Here is a 27,837-nt window from a genome sequence, read left to right as displayed (position 1 = left end):
GTCTCGTTTTGTTCAATCCTACTGAAGAACTGTTGACTCTATTCTAAATCGAGGGTGTGCCCGTAAAAGATTTTTTTAGGATCGTCCTTAAAACAAATTTCTTGAAAGTTAAAAGATAAACTTTAAATATATATAAGAATTTGAGATGCTTTTTTTTAATGCACGTTAATCTAATTTCAATTACATCCATGCTCTGGCGAGAAAAACAAAAGGGGTCTACTAAGTTGTCAATATGTTGTCTATCAAAGTGATTAAAATTTTGCTACACGGCTGTCTTTCTTTGCTATTTATAGGAGGAATTAGGCCTATACATTTGAACCAATCAAAGCCTAGAATCTAGAAGTATTTTTAACACCAACGGATTTTTCATGTTTCTAGCTACTTCACATTAGTATTTTTTAAGCTACATGGGGACATTTTTTTTTTCAATAAAACTTATTATAAAATAATCTCATCTGTCTAGTGACTTTCGTAGTAGGGGTGCTGTGACAATTCTCATAACCAAATCACTTCTATTTTCCCGTCTGCAGCTGTTCTTAGCAGGATATCAAGAAAAAGTCCGCTCAATTCTTTTGTTATGTTATCCTGCCAGCTTTTCTTTGCTAAACATTAAAAACTCAACGTATCTATATGGCGTTCTAATTGTGGCTTTTTGCAACATTTTTTAAAATACATTTTGTTTCTTTGGCAAATCGAATGAAATAAGAAAGAAGAGACTTATGGACTTTTTTTTCTCAAGCTACTACGGTACCTTCTCCCACGCCACGAGTCCGACAAAGGCTTGCAAAAAAAAAAATTGTTATGTTTTGTAAATTTTTGTTTTACATGTTTCGGATGTTTCTTCACATTCTTGACGGACATATATGGCAGTAGACATACATGGTTTGAAGAGTTTTAATCCCGGTCCTTTGAGATCACCAAACATCATTCCAGAGCGCACATACAAATGAATTAAATGACTAAAACTATTCAAACATAGAATCTATGTGTGAAAAGCAGATTCAGATCAAATACAAATCAAACTAATGAGGCCAATAATACTACAACAAAAATAAAATAATAATTCTGTTTTAGCTCACTCTATAATAGAAGTTTAGAAATATAGTTGGCAACAAAGTTAAAGTTTTTTGCAAAATACAAATCGGAAAGTGGAATAAGTTTTGTGGTTAAAGATAACTTGAACCATGACATGGCATTCAAGTCTAGAGTGACAAGAGTCTAGATTCTAAATCTAGTCTAGACTATTAGATCTAGACAATCTATTCTAGATGTCGTATTACATTCTATCTTTAGGAATTAGATGTAGACTCTAGATCTTTCAATATGAATTTTCGATTATTTAAAAAAATTAAAATAGAATAGTGACCGTGTTCCGTGTAAGTGTAATAGTCAATACTCATTGATGATTGAATACTTCAATTCGACAATACTAGATCTAGAGTCTATAGACTATAGTAGACTATACAATAGTGATTTAAAAACGAATCCGTATCGTGATAATCGTCCTCATCCGACATGTCGTAATGAGCGACACAGGCACAGGCATAAGCCTTTTATTTCTATGGATTACTTTTATAAGTTTATTTCAACTTGGTGGATGCAACTATGCAGAAATTTTATGGGGGCAATGCTACACGTTCTGTCTGAATCGCAGCGAAATTCAACGAAAGGTTACAGCTAGAGAGGTAATTCTAGATAGATTATTATTTATTGATAATACTATCTATAATAGTATAGTATAGTGACAGTTAGTACAGTCTAAGATTAAGATAGTAGATCTAGATATCTATCATATAACAGAATCTTAGTCTTAAAGGGAAACTCCGATGGTTTTGACAATTTTTGATTTATAGATCTATAATCTATATATATGTTTTGATTTACAGATAATTAATATATCAATATATATTATTATTTTTTTTATTATTTGCAATAATAACTTTTTTGCAATAATAACTTAGTAATTTGGTAGTAGTTTACGCAGTAAATGTCTCTGGGCATCTAAACTATTATCGATGTTTTTCCAACGTAATTTTCCTGCGCATCCAAAACAGTCAGACTTTCACCGGGTTTCTATGTAATTTCACAACTACGTTTAATTTAATCTATTGACTTCTGTATAACGGGAGACCTTACAGCAAAGTTTACATTCTCGTTTGTAAAAGAAATATATATTCATCTGTGCAGTTAGATCTAGGATAGACTTGTATGCAAAGAAAAAAATGCGTATTAAAAGTAGATTTACATGCTTGACTAACCACGGCAGTGTGTATTTTCTTGCCAGACCACTCAACACACAACAAACACCATTCGCTTGGTTGTCTTGTCATGACAGACAACACGTAGTCTCAACTAGCCTTACACTGACCAGTTTGTTCGAATCAGTCAGACACATGATCTATTTACTTCTTGAGACAGAGAAAGGCTTAGATGAAAATGTTACTTTTTTTCTCGAGTTGGTTATCCAAAGCTTTTAGATCTATTTATCATTAATATATATTTATATATATATTTATAAAGTAATATTTATATATATTATTATATATATAACTGTATCATAGATCTGGACTAGGCCGTCACTAAGCCTAGCAGCTACTGTAAGAATGAAGCAATACGATTGGTTAAATGTAGTTTCTCTTTCAGTATTGTTGAGGGAAGTGACGTATGAAATAGTTTAAAACAAAATCTCAAAGAATCCTGTTTTTTTTTTTGATATGTCAAGAATTTACTGACTAATTTATTAAATATAAATGTTTCTAAGCATTTAAATACAAAATGGTAAAATGTCTATTATTACAAATTTTCACGCAGAATTTAAATATATTATTATAAATAATATATTATATATTATATAATATATTATTATAATATTAAATATGTCAATAACTCAAATTTGGAAAACCTTCAGAGTTTCCCTTTAACAATAACTTGACTTAAACTTAGTTAATCTAAATAGAAATATAACTTTACATTATAAATTTGCATTACATACACAGCAGCGATGGCTGGCACATTTTAAAAGCTTGTCTTTACCACCTTTGATTGCTCTAGTAAACATGTAATATTCTTTAACTACGTCACGCTGGTAATCTGTCTAGATGTGCGGGTATATCTCCAGAGGTAGAGGATGAACAACCCCTACCTTCTTTTGTTTTTTTATTCCATAACATTGAGTTCACAGGTAGACAGCTGACCTCAATAAGTTAGGTGTCAACGTGTTGACACTCTCTAGGGGTCACACCTTATGAGGGAACTGAGTTTGTTTTCTTGGAGAAGAATTTTTATTAAGGGGCTTGACTACAAGCCATACTTCTATAAGGTTACCCTGGTATGAGTTTGTTTATTATGAGATAAACTATGCTATTACCAAAATAAATGTCAATTAGGAGGTTGGACATAAAACACACCTTACTGGTCTACAAGAGTAATTTTTGCAACCCTAAAACCAAGAGTATATTATTAATAATTATTATATATATTTAATAACTTAGTAAGCTAGGAACTAATTTTAATGTAGATACAAATAGAAAGGATCTGTGAGGGCTCAACAGACTCAACACCACCAACTTCTTATTTGTTTAATCCATGACAATGTATTGATAGACATTGACCATTCTTAAGCCAAAATGGATTAAGGCAAATTGTTAAGACATATTCACACTGTCTAGAGGTCACTAGATGAAGACACTAAGTTTGTTTACTTGGAGAGAAATGTCATTTAGGGCGCCGAACACATGTTCGTTGCACACAATAAAATAAAACAAAGATGTGCTTGTGTGTATTTTTTAGAAAGAAAGCTAATTTCATTGTTTAATTCTATTGACTTAATATATAAAAGAAAACCTTACAGTAAAGTTTAACATCGCAGAAAATAAATTGATCTAAAGCACAACAATTAGACCTAGCAAACACAGAAAATATATGCTGGAATGTTAAGAAACACTTGACCTCTGTAACTAGTGTACAGATATAATTTATCTATGCTTGACTGACCATGCCAATGTGTTATCTTTTTTTGCCTGACCACTCAACACTATTGCGTATGCCCAAGGAAAACAAAACGCCTGAAGGTCAACACAATCAACTATAAACACTACACTAGGACTACATGTGTAGGCTCACTACGTCTATCTGACCAGGTTGTTACAATCAGTCGATCACAAAGTCTATTTATGTTGTTGTTTTTTTTTTGGTAGGGAAGTTGTGGATGAGTTTTTTTTTCTTCTATAGTTGGTGTTCCTAATGCTCTTAGATCTATATAACAGTAGATCTAAACATAGATATCAATAATAGGCCTACAGACTACAATTAAATCTATGCTTCACAACATCTTTAGAAGGTTCATCTATAAATAGGTATAATTGATGTTCCCACTGTTAATAAAATATCATTTGCAGCATATGGATTAATAAATATATGACCTACTACGCTTCAGATTCCAACTATTAACTAACAGCTATCAGTATTAAGCCCTTGAAACCAGAACCAGAAGCAGTCTTTGGACTTTAAATTACAAGTCTGATGACCAGTTGTTGGTCTGAAATTCTTGAACACATACATCCAACCACTATACAAGCCAGATTGCACTTTACTTATGAGAGATTTACATTAGTAACTGAAATTCTTGAACACATACATCCAACCACTATACAAGCCAGATTGCACTTTACTTTTATGAGAGATTTACATTAGTAACTAGTTAAATAAATATATACTAAATACTAACATATTTTACATTGACCCTCCCACTCACAGCCTTTATGATTGGTGGCCTTGTACATATACACAGACATGCTCATGCTACACAGATTAATTTCTGTTTATAAATTTTATACTGTTAAGCTTTAATAAATCAATCAGTAACAGAGTTTAAAACAATAAGGTATATAAAAGGAAAAAAAAATACCAACCAATAAAGATGTTAAGCAACACAAGCTATTTACAAGACATGTTGGTGTTCGGCTCCAACTTCGGCCGAATATCATTTTTTTAACTATTCTGCAATATTCGGCTCCGGCCGGATATCTAAAAGTACTATCTGGTGTACCCCTAGTTGAGATATATGAAAACTGGTGCAAAAATGGCAGAGGAACAAAACTGAATATATATGGTTTATTAAAGCTTGTAATAATGCAGTGGGTACCGAGTCACATAGGTGTGACTGGCAGCATTATTGCAGATTCCTTGGCCCACCAGGGAGGGCAAATTCCACCCACTGACGGGCTGTAAGTTTTCATCATGCTCTGGCTATAATTTAAAAAAAACAGAAATGGAAAAGTGGTTTGAGTGCTGGGACAAGTCCCAAAAAGCCCACGGAGTCTGGGAATGCATGAGGCGCCCTGACAGCACTTCCTCGTGGTGGAGGCTGTCCAGGCGTGAGTAAGCTATTATAGCACAGTGCAGGACAAGCCATTGTCCTGTTGGCTCGTATTTCTCACGGCTATGGCCAATTTTTTATTCATGGTGCCCCCGCTGCAGGGAAGAAGAGGAAGCAGCGTCTAATATTCTGTTTGACTGCCCCAGACTTGCTGATCTCCGTCTAAACAGGTCTGGAAAAGCAAAAATTGTCGACCTGTATGGTGACATGTATGCACTATGCAAGACACCAGGGTTTCTGTCCAGGGCTTTTGCAAGAGAGGATTTGAGCCTCTCAAGCCCTGTCTCAAATGGAGTTTGATGATGATTCATTAACTTCAATTATGACAGAGCACCTCATGGTTTCATCAGAATCTATTCAGCCTACACAACCAAACAATGTCTCATCTTCACTCATGGTCACATCACAGACTTGCTCATAACGCTCTATAACAGTATGACAGATTTGGCTAGGTGTACAAACCTAAATATTGATATTAGCATTATTCATATTTATATGTTAATACTTTAAGTAGTAAATTAAAAACAAAATTTGTATTGTCTTCAAACAGATAGACCCAGGTGTGAAGTATATTACAAAAGATAAACTTATTCAGGCCTGTAAGAAACATCAAATATGTAAATGGGTAAGATTTTTTTTTTTTTATATTTCTTTTAAGAAATAGAAATAATGACAGACATAAATAGAAATAATGACTTACTGTTTAGTATGTATAGGGAATTAATGTCTAAGCACTATATTCGGATGTAATGTATTTACAACAGTGCTTTAGATTAGTATTAGACTTAAAAGTGTGATTTTTTTTTTTAAATCATGACGCTTAAAGTGTTGCTTTTAAAGAGAATATTATTCAAATCTTAATACAATTTACTAGCACAAGTGCTGCCCTTTCGATGACCCTACCAGCCCGATTGGGAATAACCCACCGGGCATTTCTTGAATGCCCATATAGCCAGTTTAGTCCCCCCCCTATATATCTTTCATCTTTTACATGAAATGGTTTCGCTCTGTAAATATTAAAATTGCCTTCCTATTAGGGGTGCACCGGATAGTCCCTCCGGCTCCGGCTTCTGCCGAATATCCGGCATTTTTTACTATCCGGTGCTATTCGGCTCCGGTCGGATATCACTACCGGATAGTAAACCGGATAGTAAAAAATACACCTATTTAATATGCATAAAGTGGACCTCGTTCCATTACTGTCTGTTATAGAATGTATTAATGCTTATATGAAAACAAAATAATGTGCTTAAAAATAGAGCCATTATGAATATGCACCAAACATCGTTTATTATAAAGACAAGGCGTGTTAATAACTTAATATAAATTGAGATGAAACTTTACATCATAAATGCGCTTTAAATACAGAGCAGCAATGGCTGGCACTTTTTTCAATTTGTCTTGACCTTTGAGTAAGTTAGTTAACATGTTAAAATGCTACATTCCTTGACTACGTCATGCTGACCAGACGTCTGTCTAGCTGTGCGGGTATATCTCCAGAGGTAGAGATGAACAACTCCCACCCCCTTTTATTTGTTTAGTCCATCACATTGAGTTTTTTATGGGTGGGTAACCACAAGTTAAATACGATGGACGTAGGTTTAATGTCAGCGTATTGACACTCTCTAGTGGTCACACCTTTCGAGGGAACTGAGTTTGTTTACTTAGTAGTTAATCTTTATTGGGGGGGGGGGGGGACTGGACTACAAGAGCCACACCTCTAATGTAACCAGGTATATTTTTAGATGAACAACTCCCTTCCCCTTTTATTTGTTTAGCCCATCACATTAGTTCATTGATTGACAGGTGACCCCAAGTCAGATACGATGGACGTAAGCACTCTCTAGAGGTCACACGAGGGAACTAGGTTTGTTATTGGGGGGGGGGGGACTAGACTTTACATTATAAATTCGTATTACATACGTAGCAGCGATGTCTGGCACATTTTAAAAGCTTGTCTTGACCTTTGAGTGGTCTTGTAAACACGTAATATTCCTTAACAACGTCACGCTGATAATCTGTCTAGATGTGCGAGTATATCTCCAGAGGTAGAGATGAGTACCCCCACCTCCTTTTGTTTGTTTAGTCCATAACATTGAGTTCACGGATAGGCAGCTGACCACATTAAGCCAGATGTCAACATGTTGACACTTTCTAGAGGTCACATCTTATGAGGGAACTGAGTTTGTTTACTTGGAGTAGAATTTTTATTAGGGGCGGGACTACAAGCCAAATCTCTATAAGGTTAATCTGGTATGAGTTTGTTTATTATGAGATAGGTTGTCAATCAAGGGTCTGGACCACAAACCAAATTGTTAAGACACTGTCTAGAGGTCACTAGATGATGACACTAAGTTTGTTTACTTGGAGAGAAATGTCAATTAGGGCGCTGAACTACAGGACACATCCCTACAAGTATTTTGTTACACAAGCCACTGGTATAAAAGTGGCTTGCAAGGGCATTTAGTAAATTAAATAGTAATAATAATGGCTGATAAAAAGTCATCACTTATATGGCGTTACTTTAATGTCAAAACAATGGACTACTCTAAAGCAGTTTGCAATGCTTGTAAAATAGTAATGTCACGTGGTAAACCAGGCAAACCTAAAGACTTCTCAACCACCACTATGATTAGTCATCTACGCTCGAAACACCCAGACTTATTCAACGAAATGACTGCATTGAAATCAGCATCAAGTAATATCACTGCCTGTGCCAGTACGTCTACGAGCTCCAGTGATTCGTCAAGCCTCACACACAAGCAGCAACCAGGGATTAAAGAGGTCTTAGACAAAGCTAAATTGTGGGATATTAATAGTGATAATGCTAAACGCATTCACTTGGCCATAGCAAAGATGATTGCAACTGACATGGAACCTTACCAAGTAGTTGAGAAGCCTGGATTTATTGGACTTTTAAAAGTACTGGAGAAAAGATACACTGTGCCTAGTTGCAAATATTTTACAGAACGTGTTATTCCAGATATCTACGACAATATTTCCTCAAAGCTTCATGAAATGCTATCTGATGCTAAAAGCATCGCTTTCTCAACGGTCACTTGGACAGCTGATAATACCACCGAATCATATTTTGGTTTAACTGCCCATTGGTTGAATGAGTCATTTGACCGAAGCAGCTATGTTTTGCATTGTACAAAATTGAATGGCCAGCATACGGCTGCAAATTTGCTGTACTTAAGATATTTACTAAGCCATTATCTGTATTAGATACAAACCAGAAGCGGTTTGTGGCCTTTAAAACACGAGCCTAATGACAAGTTGATGGTGTCAAATACATGAACACAAACATCTACCCACTATACAACTTAGATTGTACTTAAGAAAGATTTACGCTATAAAACCACGAGTGAACTTTACCTTTGAAAGATTTACATTAGTTACATATATGTTTATATATTCTGCATGAGTTATCCCACATTCTACTTTACAATACATATGCACACACCATCTCATATTACAAAGATTAGTTTATGATAAGCATATCTGTAAAAAAAATGCTGTTCATTTTAATTTATCAATCAGTGATAGAGTTTAAAGTAAGAAAGTAAATAACAAAATAATATGAATATAGGTATGTTATATAGAAGATTTGCAAAAACTTCAGTAAAACGAGCTGTTTGAGTCATGTAGGTATCCGGCTCCGGCCGAATATCTAATTGTACTATCCGGTTATATCCGGCTCCGGCCGGATATCAAAAAGTACTATCCGGTGCACCCCTACTTCCTATATATATATCTGTTTAAAATTACAAAAATATAATGCATTCTTATTTTCCAGTGCCTCTACGCATGTGATAGACCTGTGAAAGATTATGAGAATCATGTAAACTGCCTCAAGGATTGTGATGTAAGTAAATTGGAACATGTGAAGTTTTAAGCTGTTTTTGTTTAGACATAGTTCTACACTATTCAAGGAAGACTAAATATCATAACAGTATCATGGTATCTTATCTTATATAATACAGACGTTACTTCAAAAAAGCAGATGATTACGTCCTAGGCGTCATGCATTCAGTCATGCATATTAACCAATAACTTAAATTCTGCCAAGTCACTGGTTTTCCTGGCTAGCTCAGGCAATCCATTCCATGCTCTGATAGCACTAGGGAAGAAGGAGTATTTGTACAGATTTGTCCTAGCATATGGGATGAGGAATGTGCCTTTATCTTTGTGTCTTTCTGAGTATTTTTTTAAATTTTGTTTTTGTATTTGAAGATTATGGTTCAGTGTTTTATGTATAATTGCTACTTTACTTTTGAGTCTTCATTCCTGAAGGCTTTCTAAATTTAATGATTTTACTAAATGTGTTACTCTAGTCAAATGTGAATATTTGTCTCTTATGAATCTCACTTCTCTATTTTGTGTCTGTTCCAGTTTTTAATGTTTTCTTGAGATGAGGGGTCCCAAACAGAGGATGCATATTCTATTATTGGCCTAACCAAGGTTAAATAACATTTTAGTTTTATGTTCTTATTTGACTTATAGAAATTTCTTTTAATAAACCCTGCTTTGTTTGATTTTTTGATCAATATGGGGATTCCATGACAATTTTTTATTTATTATAACACCTAGGTATTTTGCGTTTTTAGTCTATGTTACTGGTTTACCATGAATAAGATAAGTGGAATTAATTTGTTTAATTTTTTTTTTTATTCTTAATAACTGACATTTTTCTGGGTGGAAAGACATGCTCCAATTTGATTTCCTTTTCTGTAATTCATCTAATTCTCTTTGTAAAATTTCTGTATCTTGTGATGTTTTTATTGTTCTATATATTATGCAATCGTCTACGAATAATCTGACTTTTGTTACTGAACTAATGCAATTTGGTAAATCGTTTATGTAAATTAAAATAGTAGTGGACCTAAGACTGTTCCTTGAGGTACGCCTGAGTTTACTGTTATTGGTGTTGATTTAGAGCCATTTATTATTACAGTTTGTTCTCTCCCTATCAGAAAATCTTTAATCCACTGATGCAATGGACCATCAATGCCAAAATATTTTAATTTTTTAAGCAAACTATGGTGGTGAACTTTGTCAAAAGCTTTGGAAAAATCTAGTAAGATAGCATCTATTTGCTCACTGTTATCTAAACCTTTTGAAAAATCATCAAATAGGCCTATAGCTATTAGGTGTGTTTCACATGATCTATATTTCCTAAAGCCATGTTGGTATGGAGTAAGGACATTTTGTCTAAGTGGTTTAATATTCAAAGTATCCAACTATACGTTTTCTGTAAAGATCTGTATTGAAATTTAGTACACACGAATATATTATTTGTAAAAAAAAAAAAAAAATTTCCTTGAATTTCAAGAGAAATCCACCTGCTAAATTTTATGGGGAGAATTGCTGTTTGAGCGGATTCCATCACATTTTGGTTCTTATTTCACCCCAAAAGACACTGCATTACCTTACTGTTCTGCAACACACTGTGTTAATCTTCAACAGCTGTTTTTTTAGGACACTGTGTAATTGGGAATGACAGTATGCCAAAAAAAATATATCGTTTTGAGACTGAAGGGTGCAGACAGTGAAAACGGAATTTAAATACACCTGTTGAACAAAGGCTCTGTCTGCATCAGGTGTTGCACAATACGCATTGTCCTGTGAAATACAATGCTCATCCTCAATAATCTTGGACTCACAGGCAATATCTATTGTTGATATAGTTAAGAAGATAATTTTTTGATTTACTAAAAAAAATTAAAATGTTTTAGCATTCCTTTACTTTTTTTTTTATTACTTTAGATTAAAATTTTTTTATTTTTTTTTCAGCGTCATATACACAGGCAAAAGAATAATAAAGCCCATAAGGCATGCACTGATAGCTGTAGTGTGATCTCTACATTTCTGCAAAGGAAATTTGGTAGCTGTCCCCTCTCTAATACTTCACCCCCATTTCAAGGTAATTGTACAGACAAATGTGGCCAAGATATACACTGTACAGGAATAGAGAAGTGTTGCCAAACTAGCTGTGCTTCTGAATGCAAAAGGCCTGTAGAGCATGAAGGTAAAATCTCATTAAAAAATGTTTTTTTCAACAGTTTTGCTAACATTGATATTAAATAGATGCTGTCTTCATGACAATATGATGATCTATTTTATAGCTTACACCCTAGATATTATTTACAATCAGTCAAACTTTTATGTCAATGCTCTTTGACTAAATAATTATATGTAATTGAAATGAGGTCATTTAATTAAATTAATTTAATTTGAGTAAATGGCTGCTGAACTAAGGGTTGTAATCCCCTATTGTGATAGAAGCTGGAAGTTTTATTATGGATTTTATGAAGCCATGCATATTTAGGATTTAATTTGGATTAACTGGCATTTATATTTTTAAACTATTGGCCACCTGCGCTAATGGCGTTAAATTCTTTAAATGGAATCTTCCTCTTCATTGTACTCATTTTTCTTGTCGGGGGGGGGGGGGGGTTTCAGATCAGTAATCCTATAGATGAACTGCACAGTGGTATCCAGATCAGGCAGCTTTCTGTACTGTATATGTATAGTTTTTCTTCTATAAAAGGGTTTTGGGGCCGGAGTCTTGTTAGGGCCTCTTGATAAAGTATATAGCTTTGAAGGACATGCTCAGCATTCTCTGGTGATGCTCCACAAGGCCAAGTTTTGCTAGTCCTGACTTTTAGCTTCTGGAACATATGTTGTTTCATTCTGTTGTGTCTGGTTCTGAGTCAAAAAATTATGCGCTTGTCATGTCGAGATAGTTTATAATAGGCATCCTTTTTCTTGTAATTGGGATGTGAGCTGGTCCAATATTCATTTATTCTACACTTTATCATTTTCATCATTTCTTCTGGGTAGAAAGGGAATCTTGACCAATGGTATATAACTTAACCATTTTAAAACTCTTCCTATTACTAGAAGAAGTTCACTAAAGAAATAGAACGCTTTGAAAAAGTAGGGTTTTCATAATGTCTGCTTCAAAAAACATCAGCTCCTATGTTTTGATGAATAGGCTAAGTTCATTTGTTTTGTAGTTTAATTCATCCATTTCATTTGACCAGGTTTTGATTTGCTTGAAATACATATAATAATATTTTTGTTGTTGTTGGTTTCTTTAGTAATTCCTCAGAAGCCATCTAATATAACATTTAAAGAGAAAAGTGATGGCAGATTGTTAATAGAATGGAGATCAACATACAGTTCCATGGTTGCAGCTCCTGTCTTATATATTTTAAGATGGTGGTGCCCTTACAGTTTGGCTCCAGAGTTTAAATTTGTAAGACTGCTATTTTATTGCTCTCTATAAAAATAATTTTAAATGATTATTCAATAAAAAATCTATTCATATTTAATTTTGAAAAACAAAAATGTATTTTGGCACACTAAGCTATGGTAGAATGGTGTATTTTAAAATTGGTGTCAATCAGATTAACTGTTTTAGTACTTTTATTGTCTTGCAGACAACTATTACACGAGTCAAATTGAAAGGCTATCCAGTCATTCAGCCTGGTTCCAAATGTAACTATATGCTAGCAGCAATCAATGTTCATGGCTCTGAAGGATTTACATTCCCACGAACTTATACCAAAGGTGAGAGTTGATAAAGTGCAAAAGTTAAATATTAACTAATTTTTTCTTAATAACCTACAAGGAAGTCCTTCAAAGAGCAGGGTGCCAGTACCTCCACACTGTTATCAGCAGTAGACACCATGGCTAGCTCGGACGTGTTTACAGAATGCCATAGGGTTGGCTTTAAGAAATATTGTATGGTGATCTAACCGAGGGCTTGAGAGCTGCAGGTCATTCACTTCCAAGATAAACTGATGTATGCAAGCATGACATGAAGCTTTATATAAACATAATCATTGGCAATATATAAACATAATTTCTTTGTTGAAAAACGTAAGGACTAGCTATATAGATAATTTTTTTTTTTTACCTTTGTCCATCACTATTTTACTTTTATTTAAAAATGTTATTTAAATATTGTTTTATATAAATTACCTAAATATCTACACATGTCCATTTGAAGATAAGGTAAAAGATTTTATATCATGTTTCAATTACTTTTTTGTTTCTAGAGTTTCTAAAGCCATCACCTCCTAATGAGCTGAAACACATTAGAACCAAAGAGCATGGCAAGACAGTAGATATGACCATACACTGGCATCCTCCACGTCACACAGATGGGTTGAATGTCACCAATTATATGGTAATAATTACTAAAGCTACCTTCTTTAAGCAGTGTATATTTTATTGAAATATGAAGAGAAAATAAAAGTATAGTAGCTGAATCATTCAGAAAAGGAAGGTTTAATTTCAGTTTACCAAGAAAGTGGATTTTTTTTCTAATAGTACAATAAATCTTAATTTATCTAAGGTAGAAAAGAAAACAGCCTTACAGAATATTGGCTATAGAAATAACAATTAATAAGGATGCTTTGAGCCAGCTTTGTGACCTGTCTTCTGTACTTTTTCTCCTTTAAATATTTGGCATTTGTTAAAGCTATGTTGACTGGTAAATTCTCTTTACAGAGAGTAAAAAATCATCCAACATTGAGATCTCTAGACCATTGATTTTTTTCAACAAAATCTGACATTTGAACTTACAGATATAAATTTTTGTTTTTAAACTTACGTCAGATCTCCTGGAGTGATGGCCTACCACGAGGGCGCAGTGATTACATGCGCCTTCACATGCACAGAAAATCCATCAAAGGAGACAGATACAGCTTTACTATCCAGAGACTGAATCCATGTACAGTTTATTTTGTGCAGGTAAGAAGAGGAGTGCTTTGTGTAAGCTAGCCTTTACTTTTAGCATTGAGCTAACAATCATTTGGTTTCAAGTTCTTCCTTTTGACTTTACCAACAAATATTTGCTGTCAATTTTGTTGCTATAACTAGAATTTGCACCTATAAGAAATGCAGCTAATGATAATCAATAAATTATAGAACAGAACTGTATGGTTGATTAGGTTTGAAAGTTTAGGAGTACATAATAATGATTCGTTTAAAATTATGCACCTTGTAAAATTTCAGTGATAAATTTAACAAAAAATAATCTTCAACTTATAAAAAGAAAAAAGATACTTCTTACTGTGAAATCACACAATAAAGAATAGCAAACTACCAGGAGCATTCACAAGCTACAAATGACATTCCAAATGTAAATCTACGATGACTGGGGTGTTTGTCTTTTATACAATGTTTAACATCAAAGAGCTACTGGATCATCTCAATGGAAGCAGAGGCAGGGTTGGTGGGGATCTTGTTTACAAATCTTTTTCCATGTATTTTATATATACAGCAGTATATTTGTATATTATGCAAACTCTAGGTTCAAGCAGTAATCAAATGGGATCACATAGTCACCTTTGGCCAGCCAGCATCTATTTATATTGAAGCTTGTTTGGGACCACAACCTGCTGGTAAAGGTGAGATTTTTTTTTTGGATAGTTAATAAAACATAACTCCTGTCTCATTCTTTCTCTCACATGTGCAACATTGTCAAAGTTCAGATTTTATTGTTAGAAGCTTACTCTGCCATTAATAGAACTTGATCTAGTCACTTCTTACCAGAGAATCTTCATCAGTAAGAAATGTTATTAACCTACATACACACAGCTATCATTAGGATTTTTTTTGTCTCTCAACATTTGTCATCATTCTGTTAGATCTTTAAATTTTAATTTTTTTTTTTTTAAATAGTAAAACCTTAATATTTCTTCTTTTTTTTTTTTAAGTGATCTCGCCTTGTGTCCTCTTTTGGTACATCAGTTTATTTTATTCTAGGCTTAAAAATACAATGTCAATATGTGTGTTTGTTTTTTATGTCATTGGATTGTATTATTACCCTTATCTTTTAATTCTTCCATCCTCTGGAAATAAATTTTCATTCACATTAGAAGTGGAGACTATACCTCATGTAGATCCAGAGAAATCCTACCACATTTACAATGTCACAATACATGATGCCAGGTTTGTGGACTCACAGCTTAAGGCTAATGTCACATGGTCTTTAATTCCAGGTAATTTTTTTTTTTTTAAGTTCACAAATTTCATTTGAATTGTCAGGATCTACTTTTAATATAAACTTTCTTTGTGCAGAAACATTATTAAGAATTAACTCAAATTTAGCCAAGTCTGACTCATTGGTACCAATGATTGGTTAGATGATAAACACTTTCTTGACTGATTAAAATTGCATTGTGAACCTGTGTTATTTATTTATTTAAATTATCAATACAGGATCCAATGTGAAACATTTTAAAATTGCTTGGAAACTTGATGTCTGTGAAGGAGAATCTCAACACAGAAAAACCAGAGATAGGTTACATCATCAAAACATTACAGAGGTTAGTCACTTTTCAGATAGGTTACATCATCAGAACATTATAGAGGTTAGTCTCATTTCATGTTAAGTTTCACATTCTTATTTTTTTAAACAACTCACTACATGACTAAGTATTTGATTGTTGTTTTTTTTCATGAATAAAAAACAGATATGAAAATAGAAAAACAAATTAGGCTTATGTGAGTAGGTAGGACTTTTACCAAATAAATGATCATATAAAAACTCATCAGTTTGGCTAGTGACATCTGTTTGGGCAATATGCTAGACATCTTTCTTCTAACTACCTCTCTATATGAGGATGTTCCTGAAATACTACATCTGTTAAGAGATTCAACAAGAGTATATGCCATTATCTTCTTCATTAGTGCATAAATTCAACAAGAGTATATGCCATTATCTTCTACATTAGTGTATAAATTCAACAAGAGTATATGCCATTATCTTCTACATTAGTGTATAAATTCAACAAGAGAATATGCCATTATCTTCTACATTAGTGTATAAATTCAACAAGTGTATATGCCATTATCTTCTACATTAGTGTATAAATTCAACAAGAGTATATGCCATTATCTTCTACATTAGTGTTTAAATTCAACAAGTGTATATTCCATTATCTTCTACATTAGTGTATAAATTCAACAAGTGTATATGCCACCTTCTACTACATAAGAGTGTACAAATTACAAAATACTTTTCTTGTCCTCCTCAGGTGAAACATTTCACTCTGTATGGCCTTTTGTCTGATTGTATCTATGAAGTTAGTATTTCCATTGTCAATTACACTGGGGCTGTTAATGAAGGTCGCAAAGAAAGGTTCAGGACATCATCCTGTCTTGCCACACTTGGGGTGATCCCAGAATTGAACTGTCCTGAAGAAGGTTATTTATTATGTTTTCTTTAAAAAAATATATAAATTGGGTTTTGAAAACATAGCTGTATAGTCAACATTAGTGTTTTTTTAAAGTTTTTTTTGTATGGAACACTTTGTACAATTGAAACTTTAGTGGAACACTTTGAATATTTTTTAGGCTGGATTATTTCCTATTTATTTAAATTAAAATTTAATAAATAAAACATATTTTAAATTAAGCGTTATTATTTATTTATTTGTTTCAGACTTAGACTTTGTTGTGACATAATTAGAAAATTTGCTGTGCTTAAATAGGCTGTAGGAAACTGAAATACCACAACAATAGCTTGTTTTGAAATATTCTGGTACTCATTGACAAACTCGACCAGAGACCATTTCATGGTTGATCTTCCTATCTTTGTTTCCATTTAGTCAGAATCTATTTTAGTTCAAAGTTCATAGTTACGGAGAAGAACTAATAAAATCAAATAGTATTTTATTTTCTGCATTTACTTAATAATTAATTAATGTGTAGGCCTACTAGTTAATTATTCCGGTAATTCTTGGAAAACCTATTCAGGCCTTCCATAACAAAGTTTGGTAAACACTGGTCTACACTATATAAAGATTGATTATTAATAACCTTTTTTTCTGGGCACAAATTTCTTAATTGTGTTAATATGTCTAAATTTGACAAATGATGATAAGTACTAAGAGTTCAGCTTTAAGATTTGAAGCACTGAAAACAATCAATAGAATTTTTAAAAAAGCATTAACTAGCTCAGATAGAGTTAGGGTTAGGGAAATTTATGAGTTTAAGTATTATGTCATTTTTTTGTGTTTGTTCTTTTGTGAAAACCAGTTGTAGATGTGATGGAATAAAAATACAGCTTTAGTTTCCATACCTCTTAATTAATTTGTTTTTGTGTTTTTGGTCTCTAGAAACAGGATATAACTTCTCTGTCATAAGAACAAAAAATAAGAAACATTTTATTTGTGTGTATAATTACTCATAATCCTCATGTTGAACAATTAATTACAGTAAAATGGTGGTTTGGTTATGGCAAAGTCTCCATGAATATCCTTTTTACTTTTATGTTTGCTCAAATGTTTTACAATCATAAACTTCTTAAACTAAATCTACCCTACAGTGGCACTTCCCATGAATAAGTATTTAAAATTTTTCTCTTTTGTATGCAGTTACTAAACCGCTGCCTCCAGTGGGCTTACAGGTAGTACACCGAAAGATGAACTGCATGTGCCAGTCACTTATCCAATGGGAGAGAAATCCAGATTCAGGCCACAAAATCAAAAACTACATTGTCCTGTGGGGACAGAGCCGTCCCTCCACCAAAGCTATTGTCATCTACAACTCTCCACCATTTCAGCTGCAGGTTCCAAAGGTTGGTGGATGAAGTTCAAATATTGAAAGGCTACTATCAGATAAAAATAGGCTGAAAAAAAAGTATAATTGTCACAAAACACAAGGATAAGGGCAGTTATTAGTTCTAAGCACATTATGTAAAACAAGCAAGTAAATGCAGTTTCAAGTTCTGTTTACTTATGCTTTAGTAGCACTAACAAATTATCCTACTGTTGATGTAAATGGTTAACCTACTTAGAAGTCTTATATTTCAAGTTCAAGGTTTAACTTGGCTAAATAAATAAAAAAAAATAATTCTGTACTGTTATGTTTAGACTTATATTGATCATATCTTAAATTCACAATGTGTTTTATAGGATGATTTTCGAGCATGTCTGACATATCTAGAGAGATCTAAGCATTACACAATTCAAGTCATTGCCCAGACATCCAATGCTAAGAGCATTCCTGCCATTACTCACTTTGAGACACCAGAGAATATGAGTGCTTGTTATGGAGTGCAACCTGTTGATGGTAAGCTTCAATCACTTGAACTCAAACAAAAATGAAAATATACAGTTCTTTCTTAATTATTTTTGTAAAGCGCATCTTTCTTGCTGTAGCATGCTCAGTGCGCTGTGGTCCAATCTCTTTAGGAGGAGGGGATATCTGGGAGAAGGCTTCCATCCTGCTTTAAGGTGCTTAACAAACTTAACTCAGCTTGTCTGCATCTGAACGCGTGTCACCTTGATAGGTAGGCATGCAGCATTGACACATGATTTTGTCAGTCATTCCACAGTCAACTGCAGGTATTACTTGCAGACTTTCTATGAGATGGTTATGGAGAATATTTTTTTTTCTTTGTTTTTCTGTTTGAGAGCACATCAAGATTTATATATTCTCAGACTGTGACTTGTTTATTTAAGGGGGTCATCTACCTTGAAAACTTTTTTTTTTTGTTTTTAACATTTTAGACTTTTTAATGTATTCAAATGATGTATTTGATCATAGGAACACATAATATACCGTTAAAAAATATTTTTTTAATGAAATTCAACTTTTTTTCATCATATGGGGGGGGTCAAGGGGTCAAATCATGTCATTTCTAAGAATGTGTTTCTGAAATAGCCATTAAAGCTACAGGTCTGAAATTTGGTATATTGATAGACACCCTATCTCCTTACAGGATGACAATGAGACATTGTGAAAAATGTATATAGATTTTTTTTTATAAATTTTTAAATTTTACCCTCTTCTGCGGACAGCGTTTTCAGCCATTGTAACCAATCAAAATGTCCTTTATTCTTTTCCTGTAAACATTTTATGACATTTTCTATTGTCATCCTGTGCTAAGACCATATTTAAACATGTATTCCAAATATTATTATTATTGAACCGATAGTTTTTGAGAAAAGTGATTCTTAAGATTACATACTCAAAAAAAAAAAATTCACCCGAAGACATAACAAGTCCAATTTTTACTTTTCAGACATTAATGTAATCCCCAAAACAACTAAAAATCAAGATAAAGTATCCCTTAATTATAAATACATGCAAATAATAAGTAAATAAATAGTTAAAATATAATTAATATGAATATGGTTGCGGTTTACACAAGTTTTTCAAAGTTAAAAAAAAATTACCTACACCAGTTCAAATAATTTGGAATCTAGTCTTTCTCAGGTTTCAGGCCTGCATTTTTTTCATAAGCACCTAATGTTATTTGTACTCACACTAGTGGTTTGATAAGAGTACACACAATAATAAATCCAGTAAATAGAATGGCACCAGTATTTGAAAATAAATGCAACTTGTATGTTTTAGGTGGCTGAATAATTGTAGAGTGCAGTGCCTTTGTAGTAGATAGTCCTTCATTGTAATATGATATGGCTTTTTATATATAGCCATTGAGCTGATAATGCACATATGTATGCTGTGCAGTATAAATGTTATAGATGGTAAGAAATGCTGATATAATGTGACTTGGCGAGACTGAAGCTCATTGCATGTGTACAGCTACAACGACAGAAAAAGTCTGATTCTTATTTATGTTGAAACAGTAGCTGATGATAAATTGGTTCACCAGGAACCATGCAGGGCTTGATGATGAATATTGTAATGAAATAAGTTAGGTAGAACTTTATAATGATGTTAGAGTCTTTGTAGCTGGAGGTGGTGGTCAATGACAGCATCCAACGAGAAAAGAATCCCAGGTTGTTAACATGATATAGATCCAGGTCTATAAAGTGGAAATTATTGCTATATTTGTGATAAGCAACATGTGATGTGGTGTTTGATTATGAAGTACTTCTATGTCATACTGCAGTATTTAGGCAGCTTTCAGACAGGGTAGATGGTTGACGAGGTACTAGTATGTGGTGATGTTTTCTTCCAACAAGAGGAAGGGTCAGTGTACACTGCATGTGTTGTTTTGATCTGTTGATATAAAGAAAATGAAAATATAAATTAAATAGCCTATTATGAAAATATTCAAATGATAAATATAGCATTAGTGTTATTTACTCAATATATAATCAAGAACTAAAAAGAATGATAGAAAAAAATGAATGGACAAAACTTTTTTTTCTTACCTACAATTCCCAATGTGTGTAGATCTAATGTCTATATCCTTGTAACAGATTAGGTAGATCATTACTTCTAATTGTAGTCAGGAGAACCTGAGACTGGAAAAAAAAGGAAAAAGTTATTGTATGTATGCCATTGTAGCCCAGTAAAATTTATATCTAGAAATCTAGTAAATAAATCTACACTAGCAGGACTCACTCATAACTCATTTATTCACTACTCAGACTATTTATTCTTGAGTCATCAAAGTTATTTTAGATCTAGAATTAGAAAAAGCAACAACTAGATCTAGACTATATTAGATGTATAGATCTACTAGATCTAATATCTATTCTAGAATCTAATCTTCTCTTCTGCAGTGGATACGATCTTACTGCTTATGAAATGGAGATCTAGATCTAGAATCTAGACTAAAGTAGACAAGATAGATGATAGATAGATATAGACCTATATACTTAGATCTAAAACGAAATCAAGTTTCTAAATCTATTTTATAGAACTAGATCAATCCAAATACTAATGCATCTAGAATATGAATCTAGATCTATCTAGATCTAGTAGTAGGATAGCCTTAGGCCTTAGCCTTAGACTAGCCTAGGCCTAGCCCCAAGCCCTAGTCAAAGTGTAGTAACTAAAACTAGATCTAGTACGACCTAAACACGGAATATGTGCTTGTCCGACCCCTAGATCTATGTTTTTATGATAATGCTATATCTAGATCTATAAAAAATATAGAAACATGTACTTACCATAAATAATAATGGCAAAGATAGCATACAATATCCAAAAGGGTCTTCTATCGATTCACGGACGCCATCATTGTTGCTGTAAACATCGGAACCACATGGCCGGAAGGAACCAATCAAAATAAGTTTATTTCATAAATACACATCATGATCCAATCGGATTTGAATAGAGACACGTGTAGTGGTCTAGTTTGAACTAGTTTCAAGGCTAAGGTTATTTTTAGATGAATGAGTCAATGAAATGGACTTGTAGAGCTGACCGTAGGCTTTTCAAAGACACCAAACATGACCCACTTTTATGGCGGGCTTCGCGGTAATCGGCATCGTAAAAGGGCGATTTTTTTAACATTTAGAGCAAAATTAGCTTACCCCTACCCCTTTCTAACTCATTTTTTACATTAAAATACATTTATTTTAGTGATTTTAGCTAAACTATATCATTTATAAGATATTATTCTAACATAATATGCAACTTTTGAAAAATCGATTTTTTTTAATGAAAAATGATTATTTTTGACCCGTTGACCCCCTTAAGATATTTTTTTTATCAAGTCATTTTCAGTCAGTGTCCTGATATCTTTTTTCTCAATGTGGTACAATTCATTTTGATAGATTTTTTTTTTCAAGTTTTTAATATTTTCAGGATGCAATTTATGAAGAATCTAATCATCTTAACATTTCCAGACCATATTAGAATAGGATAAGTTAGTTAGTAGTCTAAACATATTCTCTAACTGTAAAGCTTTTTTTTTTTATTAAATTTTATTTTAATAATTTCCATTAAAAAAAAGTTTCAGAAGGATTTTGAAAAGAAAATTAAAGAACTCATTGTGGTATAAACTTAAAAAGATTGTATGGTCATATAAACTTGGAAAAAAAATTGTGAAATACATTTTAAAGAATTGTTTGGTGTTTTATTAGTAAGGTTATGTGCAAATAAAAATAAACTTAATAGAATCCTAAATGCTGCTGGCAAAATCATTGGCAAAAAACAAACCCCATTTGGGCAGTTGTTTGAGACAAACATCTATAAAAAAGCTAACAAGATCCTCGAAATAAAGAATCACCCTTTGTGTCAGGACTTTGTGATTTTACCATCACAAAAGAGATACAAGACACCGATAGCAAAGACAAACAGACACAAACACTCTTTTGTTCCCCTGGCAATCAAATCATTAAATAAGAACAATCTGGTATAAACTTTGTCACATGTAAATTATGAGTGAGTCTGGTGTGAATGTACACTTTGGTTTCTTATAGTTATAATGTTTTTTGTTTGGTGTAATGCACAAATTGTAAGACAAATTTCCTTACGGATAATAAAGATTATTATTATTATTATTATTATTATATCATTTCAGATACTAGAGTGACAGATTATTTCAATGGTGCTGGGGCTGAGGAAATGATGGCTAACTTAACAACCAATATGCATAATGTTACAGTGTCCTCAAGTGGAGTCACATCAAGTATACAAGTCAGCAGTTGGTTTCTCTGTCCACCCATTCTTTTGGCGATTTGGTTGTAAAATGTACTTCATAGTTACTATGTACTGAAAAAAATCACCTCATGATCCTATGTGTGATCTTGGTGTATATTACTTAGACAGCAAAGTTAAAAAGAAACGAACTGTTATGTATGTCTGATATTTGCAGGAATGTAAAGCACATAAAGCAAAGACTTGTTGGACATTGTTAAATGTTAAGGCATCTTCTTGTCCTAACTTGTTCCCGTCATGCATGGGCATCAGGATCCCCTGCTTCCGTGAACAGGCTTCGAAATGACTATTGTGTGTTAAATGGTGTTCTCAAATGGACAAAATTTATATAACTTTCCAGAATTCATTCAAAAATAGGGAGTTGAAAATTTTATCTGGTAAAAAATGTGCTTAAATTAACCTTCTTAGCATTGGACTGTGAGTGTCAAATTAAAGGCAACAAAATTCAAGCAGTTGTCAATCAAGACTTCATGTGAGTCTTCCTATGTCTAAGCTTTTAACTTCCAACACATAGAAAACTGAGATTGTTCTTATCTTCAAAGTAACTTCTTTCAAAGTTTTGCAACTTGACTAGTTCTACAGTTGTTATTACTGTTTGATCCTTTATTGAAAGATCAGGTCTGATTAAATCCTGTTGTTACTTTTTGTATAAAATTACAGTTGTTACAGTAAATCCAAATTGAAATATTTCAAAACATTAGCTTTTGATTTCATAATACATTGTCAGAATGTCAGAGAATTATAAACTCTGATCACCTACCAAAGAAATTATTTTGTTTTCGTAAATGCATTCATGTGTAAAGGAATCTTGTTAAATATCCCTCTATTACTTTTGCATTCCTAGATAGATATTTTTTTGACCATATGTGTATATACACACACATATAATTGTGTTTAACATTACATGTGTCTATTAATATTATATTCAAGAAACATCTCTGGGTCTTAAGCTCAAATAACCACTGTGCCTTAACATGGAATTGTCTGGGACTCACAAAGTAAAGTTCCCCTTTCAGACCTTGCTGTCTATGGGGCGAATGAAGCAAAAGTCATCTGATTCTGTGGCCCATGATTAATGAGGGTGTTCTGTGGCCAGCATGACTAAACGCCATTACTTTTCCCAACCTATGTCAGGTACCTATTAGAGCTGGGCGTGCTCAGAGGCATCCTAAAGATCCTGAGAGTAAAAATCCCAGGATTTGATACTGGGACCCTCCAGTTCGTAAGCCAAGTGCTTTATCACTCATCCACCACATCTAAGTCTGGGACTTAGTAATCTCATTTTTTTCTTATTTTTCTGCCACTATCAGATCAAATTAATTACATTCTTTTTTAGAACAAAGTGGGGCTTATTTTTATGTTGTTTTTAGATATAAAATAAAATATTTCCTTTTAGCTTATAAAACTTGTATCTAGGGTCACATGATTTGAATTTTATATAAAATAAGTATTTTAAAAAGGATTTTGATCTTTTCTTCTGTCAGTAGTATGTCACTAATATTAAAATAAATATTTTCCTCATCTTTTATTGTAAAGGCCACTTCTATCTATGCATTTTTATGATTACAAAGCTTATATCAACTCTGTCTGGGTGGAATCTAGTACATGTTATTTCTCCCACTTCCCATTGAATCAAGTTGAAACTTAGCTTAATTATTTAGCTTAATTATTTTTGTCGATGACAACATATGAGTTTAAAAAAAAAAATATGGTAATAGTTAATGAAGTTATTGTAATCAATTAATTTTGTTTTATATAGAAAATGTTCTAAGCTGAGGGGAAAAAAGCCTTGTGTAGAGAATTAGGTCTTTTTCTATAAATTTTAAACTAACAATAAAAGTTTAAAAAAAAAAAAGTATATAAGAAGTTGAATAGCTTTCCAACATGGAGGTTCAAGACCTTGAGTTCAAATTCGGACTCAAGCAGCTTTGTTTAATAAATAGCTTTTGAATGAAAAAAAGGCAACATGGAAACGTTCTTTCCCCTTCCCTCCAAACTGGTCCACAAAAGTGATTCGACCCTAGCACACTAAGCAGGCTATAAGCCTGAAAGTTGTGCTAACAAAAAACAATTAATATAAATAGTTCCAGTTGCACGAATTTATTATTGTTTGCATAAATCTATTTAAAGTTAACATGATTGAGTCAAAATAATTGATGCGATTTCACTCACTATAAGCTTTGTTTTTAAAAATATTTCTAAAATATTTATCTTGTTTTATATAAACAACTTTTTCTTATTTCTATGCTCTGCTCAAATTACAGTCAGTGCCTTTTATGTAAAATAATACATTAACAGTAGTGATTGTTATTTTTGCCCTATTTAATTGCTATTAAAGCTTAGCCTATTATCAGTACTGTTAAATCATTTTAACCTTTATGCTCACCTTTGGAATTACTTGACATAATAGTAAAAAATAATATTGGATATTCGTGAGTTTTGAGTTCATAAGGCTTACATTAGAATACTGAATATTGTTAAAATACCTCTATTCTGGTCGCTTATCCAGACTGGCAAAGGGACACAGTTCTCAAAAATAGCTCTAATGATTTTCCTAGGAATTTGACAGTTGATGTATATCATTGGAAATGAATTACTAGCTGGTTGGCCACACTGGAAAAAATCTATAGTTTGACTTCAAAACTTTTGAAAGTATAAAAAGAAATTAATTTAAAATAGGCTAGAGGATACAAAAATATTTATTTTGAACAGACTACACTTCTTTGAGTATTTCCCCATGTAGGCTAAATTCAATCAAGATTTTAATAAGTTAATGTTCAGGAACATTATGCACACATTATTCTTAGTCTAGATGTAAAAACCTATCATTAGAATATGTCTAGTAGATTTATACATTTTTTTTTACCAGGATTTTTCTTTGGGGAAGGGGGAATAAGGAAAGTGGTAAAAATTGTTCAATTTTTAAAAAAATTTCTAACATTCATTAGTTATTAAGAAGAGCAAAATAAAAGTTGTATAAAGGCAATATTGTACTATTTTTTTAAAGTATTTTTTTTTTATTTTCTTGTTTTTAAGTTTTAAGCTAACATTTATTGGAAGAAGAAAGTTGGTGTTTGTATTGGCCAGGGGATGACTGACCTTATGGACTGTATGTCTTCAAGAGAATCATTCACTTAGTACTTCTGACTCTGTTCCTCTATTCTTTTACACAAATCTCCTATTGCCTTGTCCTTCTTTGTTTATGGACTTGATCATCGTCTTTACTCCAAGGATGTTCATCTTAAATTTGGTTGTGTTTAATCAGCTGAATGTTTAATACACTTTAAAACAAAAGTCTTTCATTTGATAAGATTTGCATGTTTTTTTGTTGTTTTTTTACACTCAAATATTGTTTATTTTATTGTATTTATAATGCATTGATGTTTTTTTTTTTACTAGCATGTTTACTTAACAATATATGTAACCTTTGTGAGATTGTCTTGTATGTACATCCACAGGCAATAGCACAACCCTTTTGCTCTATTGTTTTACTTCAGCTTAGTATTGAGAATGGGATGCTAAGGATATTGTAAATTTTCTGGGAAAATCTGTTACAAAAATATTTTCCTAGTAGGTTACTCGTGCCCCAACTTTGTATTGGTTTATGTATTGGTTTCTTTATCATTAGTTACAGCCAGAAGTTTTCTAACCTAAATGTTTGGCAGTAAAATGTTAAAAAATTGTTGACATCAGTGCCTCATTACTTACACATTGAAACTTACTAAAGGGGATGATATAGTTTTTGGCTAAGTCAACCAATTTTTTAAATTTTTTTTTTAATGTATTCTTACTGGTCGCTTTTAAGATCTTGGTTTTGAAGAAAAATAATTAAGCACCAAATGGAAGCAATATCTGATAGAATAATATAATTTACATTTCATTTTGTGTTATTCAATAGTGAACTTTAAACTTTGTCAAATACACTTGGAACCCTGTTTATGTTAACTAGCCATCATTATTGAGTGTTCTGTGGTGTGCTAAGCAATGCTATTGCATCCAATATTTATCTCCAGTGCCATCTTTAGCAATTTTTACTACCCTCATTTCTTGTGTAAAATTCTGAGTTTTTTATTTATTTTTTTAAATTGAAATAGATTTTGTCTTGATACAATTTTGGGAAACATTCCATTTTATTTCTTTAGTTGCGCTATTTATTATTTTTGTTCTAAGTATACAAGTTTTCAAGTTTGTTTAATATGTCCGAATTGGTTGTTACACAATACACTTTACATGTACACTATTAAAATACATTCTATTAACTACTGCTGTCAGTTAACAATGTTACAAGAAAAGTGATTCCAACTTCCCTGATATTGTTTCTCTTGTTGCATATTTACTGAGAAAGATATAAAATGTTTTTATGGCATTTAATATGTACACTATGTCTAGATGACTGAGCCCATTGAATCTGAAATAAAAAAGTTAGTACATTTAGTACTTGTTGCATTTGTATTGGGATACACTTGTTTAAAAAATCTTCTGTTTGATTGTTTTTAGTGTACTTAACATCTATAAGATGCACTTTAATCAATGCTGAGCATAGCTTGAAAAAATGTAAAGATAATAACCTTGATGACACCTATTGTAATACAAGTTAGTGTATAAACAGGAGCAACTAGTGCACAAGAACTCAGTGATGTGAAATTATTTTTAAGTAAAGTTTCCCCTTTCATACTATGCGATCTATAGGGAAGATGATGTAACGGTCAACTGTTACTGTGGCAGACAGTTAACGAGGGTGTCATGTGGCCAGCGCAATAACCAACAACTATACTTTCCCCAAATAATTTCAGGTACACATTAGAGTTGGGTGGATTCAGGGGCGCCCTAAGAATCACGAAATTAAAAGTAGCAGTCCTTACTAAGATTCGAACCCGGGACTCCATGGTTTACCACTAAGCCACCACACCCCTTTTAGGATCAAATTATTGGTTCTAACCCTAATCTAGTCAATTGTACTTTTTAGAATGTGCGCTTACCAATGGTTTCTGTGACTCAGTTTGCCTCCAGAGGAGGCTTTATTAGAAATACATTTTCTTTTATTCTTTATGTGAAGTGGTACAAAGACT

At 32.7% G+C, this 27,837-nt stretch overlaps 1 protein-coding gene and 1 long non-coding RNA gene across 2 annotated transcripts; one reads left to right on the top strand and one right to left on the bottom strand.

Moving 5' to 3' along the window:
• On the top strand, nt 1–27,202 carry LOC106057179 (anosmin-1-like). Its single transcript, XM_056012297.1, has 15 exons — nt 1–1,685; nt 5,928–6,002; nt 9,177–9,245; nt 11,174–11,408; nt 12,484–12,641; nt 12,826–12,955; nt 13,447–13,577; nt 14,009–14,143; nt 14,706–14,802; nt 15,274–15,396; nt 15,617–15,723; nt 16,435–16,603; nt 17,776–17,978; nt 18,316–18,472; nt 22,632–27,202. Exons 1-15 carry the CDS (start codon nt 1,524–1,526, stop codon nt 22,796–22,798), a joined length of 2,118 nt encoding a protein of 705 aa, XP_055868272.1. The 5' UTR covers nt 1–1,523; the 3' UTR covers nt 22,799–27,202.
• On the bottom strand, nt 19,576–21,491 carry LOC129923087 (uncharacterized). The gene is made up of 3 exons (XR_008775001.1): nt 21,274–21,491; nt 20,530–20,622; nt 19,576–20,374 (listed from the first exon to the last, which is right to left on the bottom strand). It is a non-coding gene; the product is annotated as an uncharacterized LOC129923087 (long non-coding RNA).
• Nucleotides 27,203–27,837: the final 635 nt, after the last annotated feature.

The sequence above is a fragment of the Biomphalaria glabrata genome, chromosome 15 (assembly GCF_947242115.1).
Source record: "Biomphalaria glabrata chromosome 15, xgBioGlab47.1, whole genome shotgun sequence".
Lineage (NCBI taxonomy): Eukaryota > Metazoa > Mollusca > Gastropoda > Planorbidae > Biomphalaria > Biomphalaria glabrata.
The sequence above is the reverse complement of the archived record's forward strand: the minus strand, read 5'-3'. Positions and strand labels throughout refer to the sequence as shown.

Excerpts from the sequence above, each read along its gene's own strand:
- LOC106057179 (XM_056012297.1), top strand. The coding sequence starts at position 1,524 with ATGAGCGACACAGGCACAGGCATAAGCCTTTTATTTCTATGGATTACT. Across the intron at positions 12,956-13,446 it reads CCCACGAACTTATACCAAAG|AGTTTCTAAAGCCATCACCT; the intron begins GTGAGAGTTGAT and ends TTTTGTTTCTAG. Across the intron at positions 13,578-14,008 it reads TGAATGTCACCAATTATATG|ATCTCCTGGAGTGATGGCCT; the intron begins GTAATAATTACT and ends AACTTACGTCAG.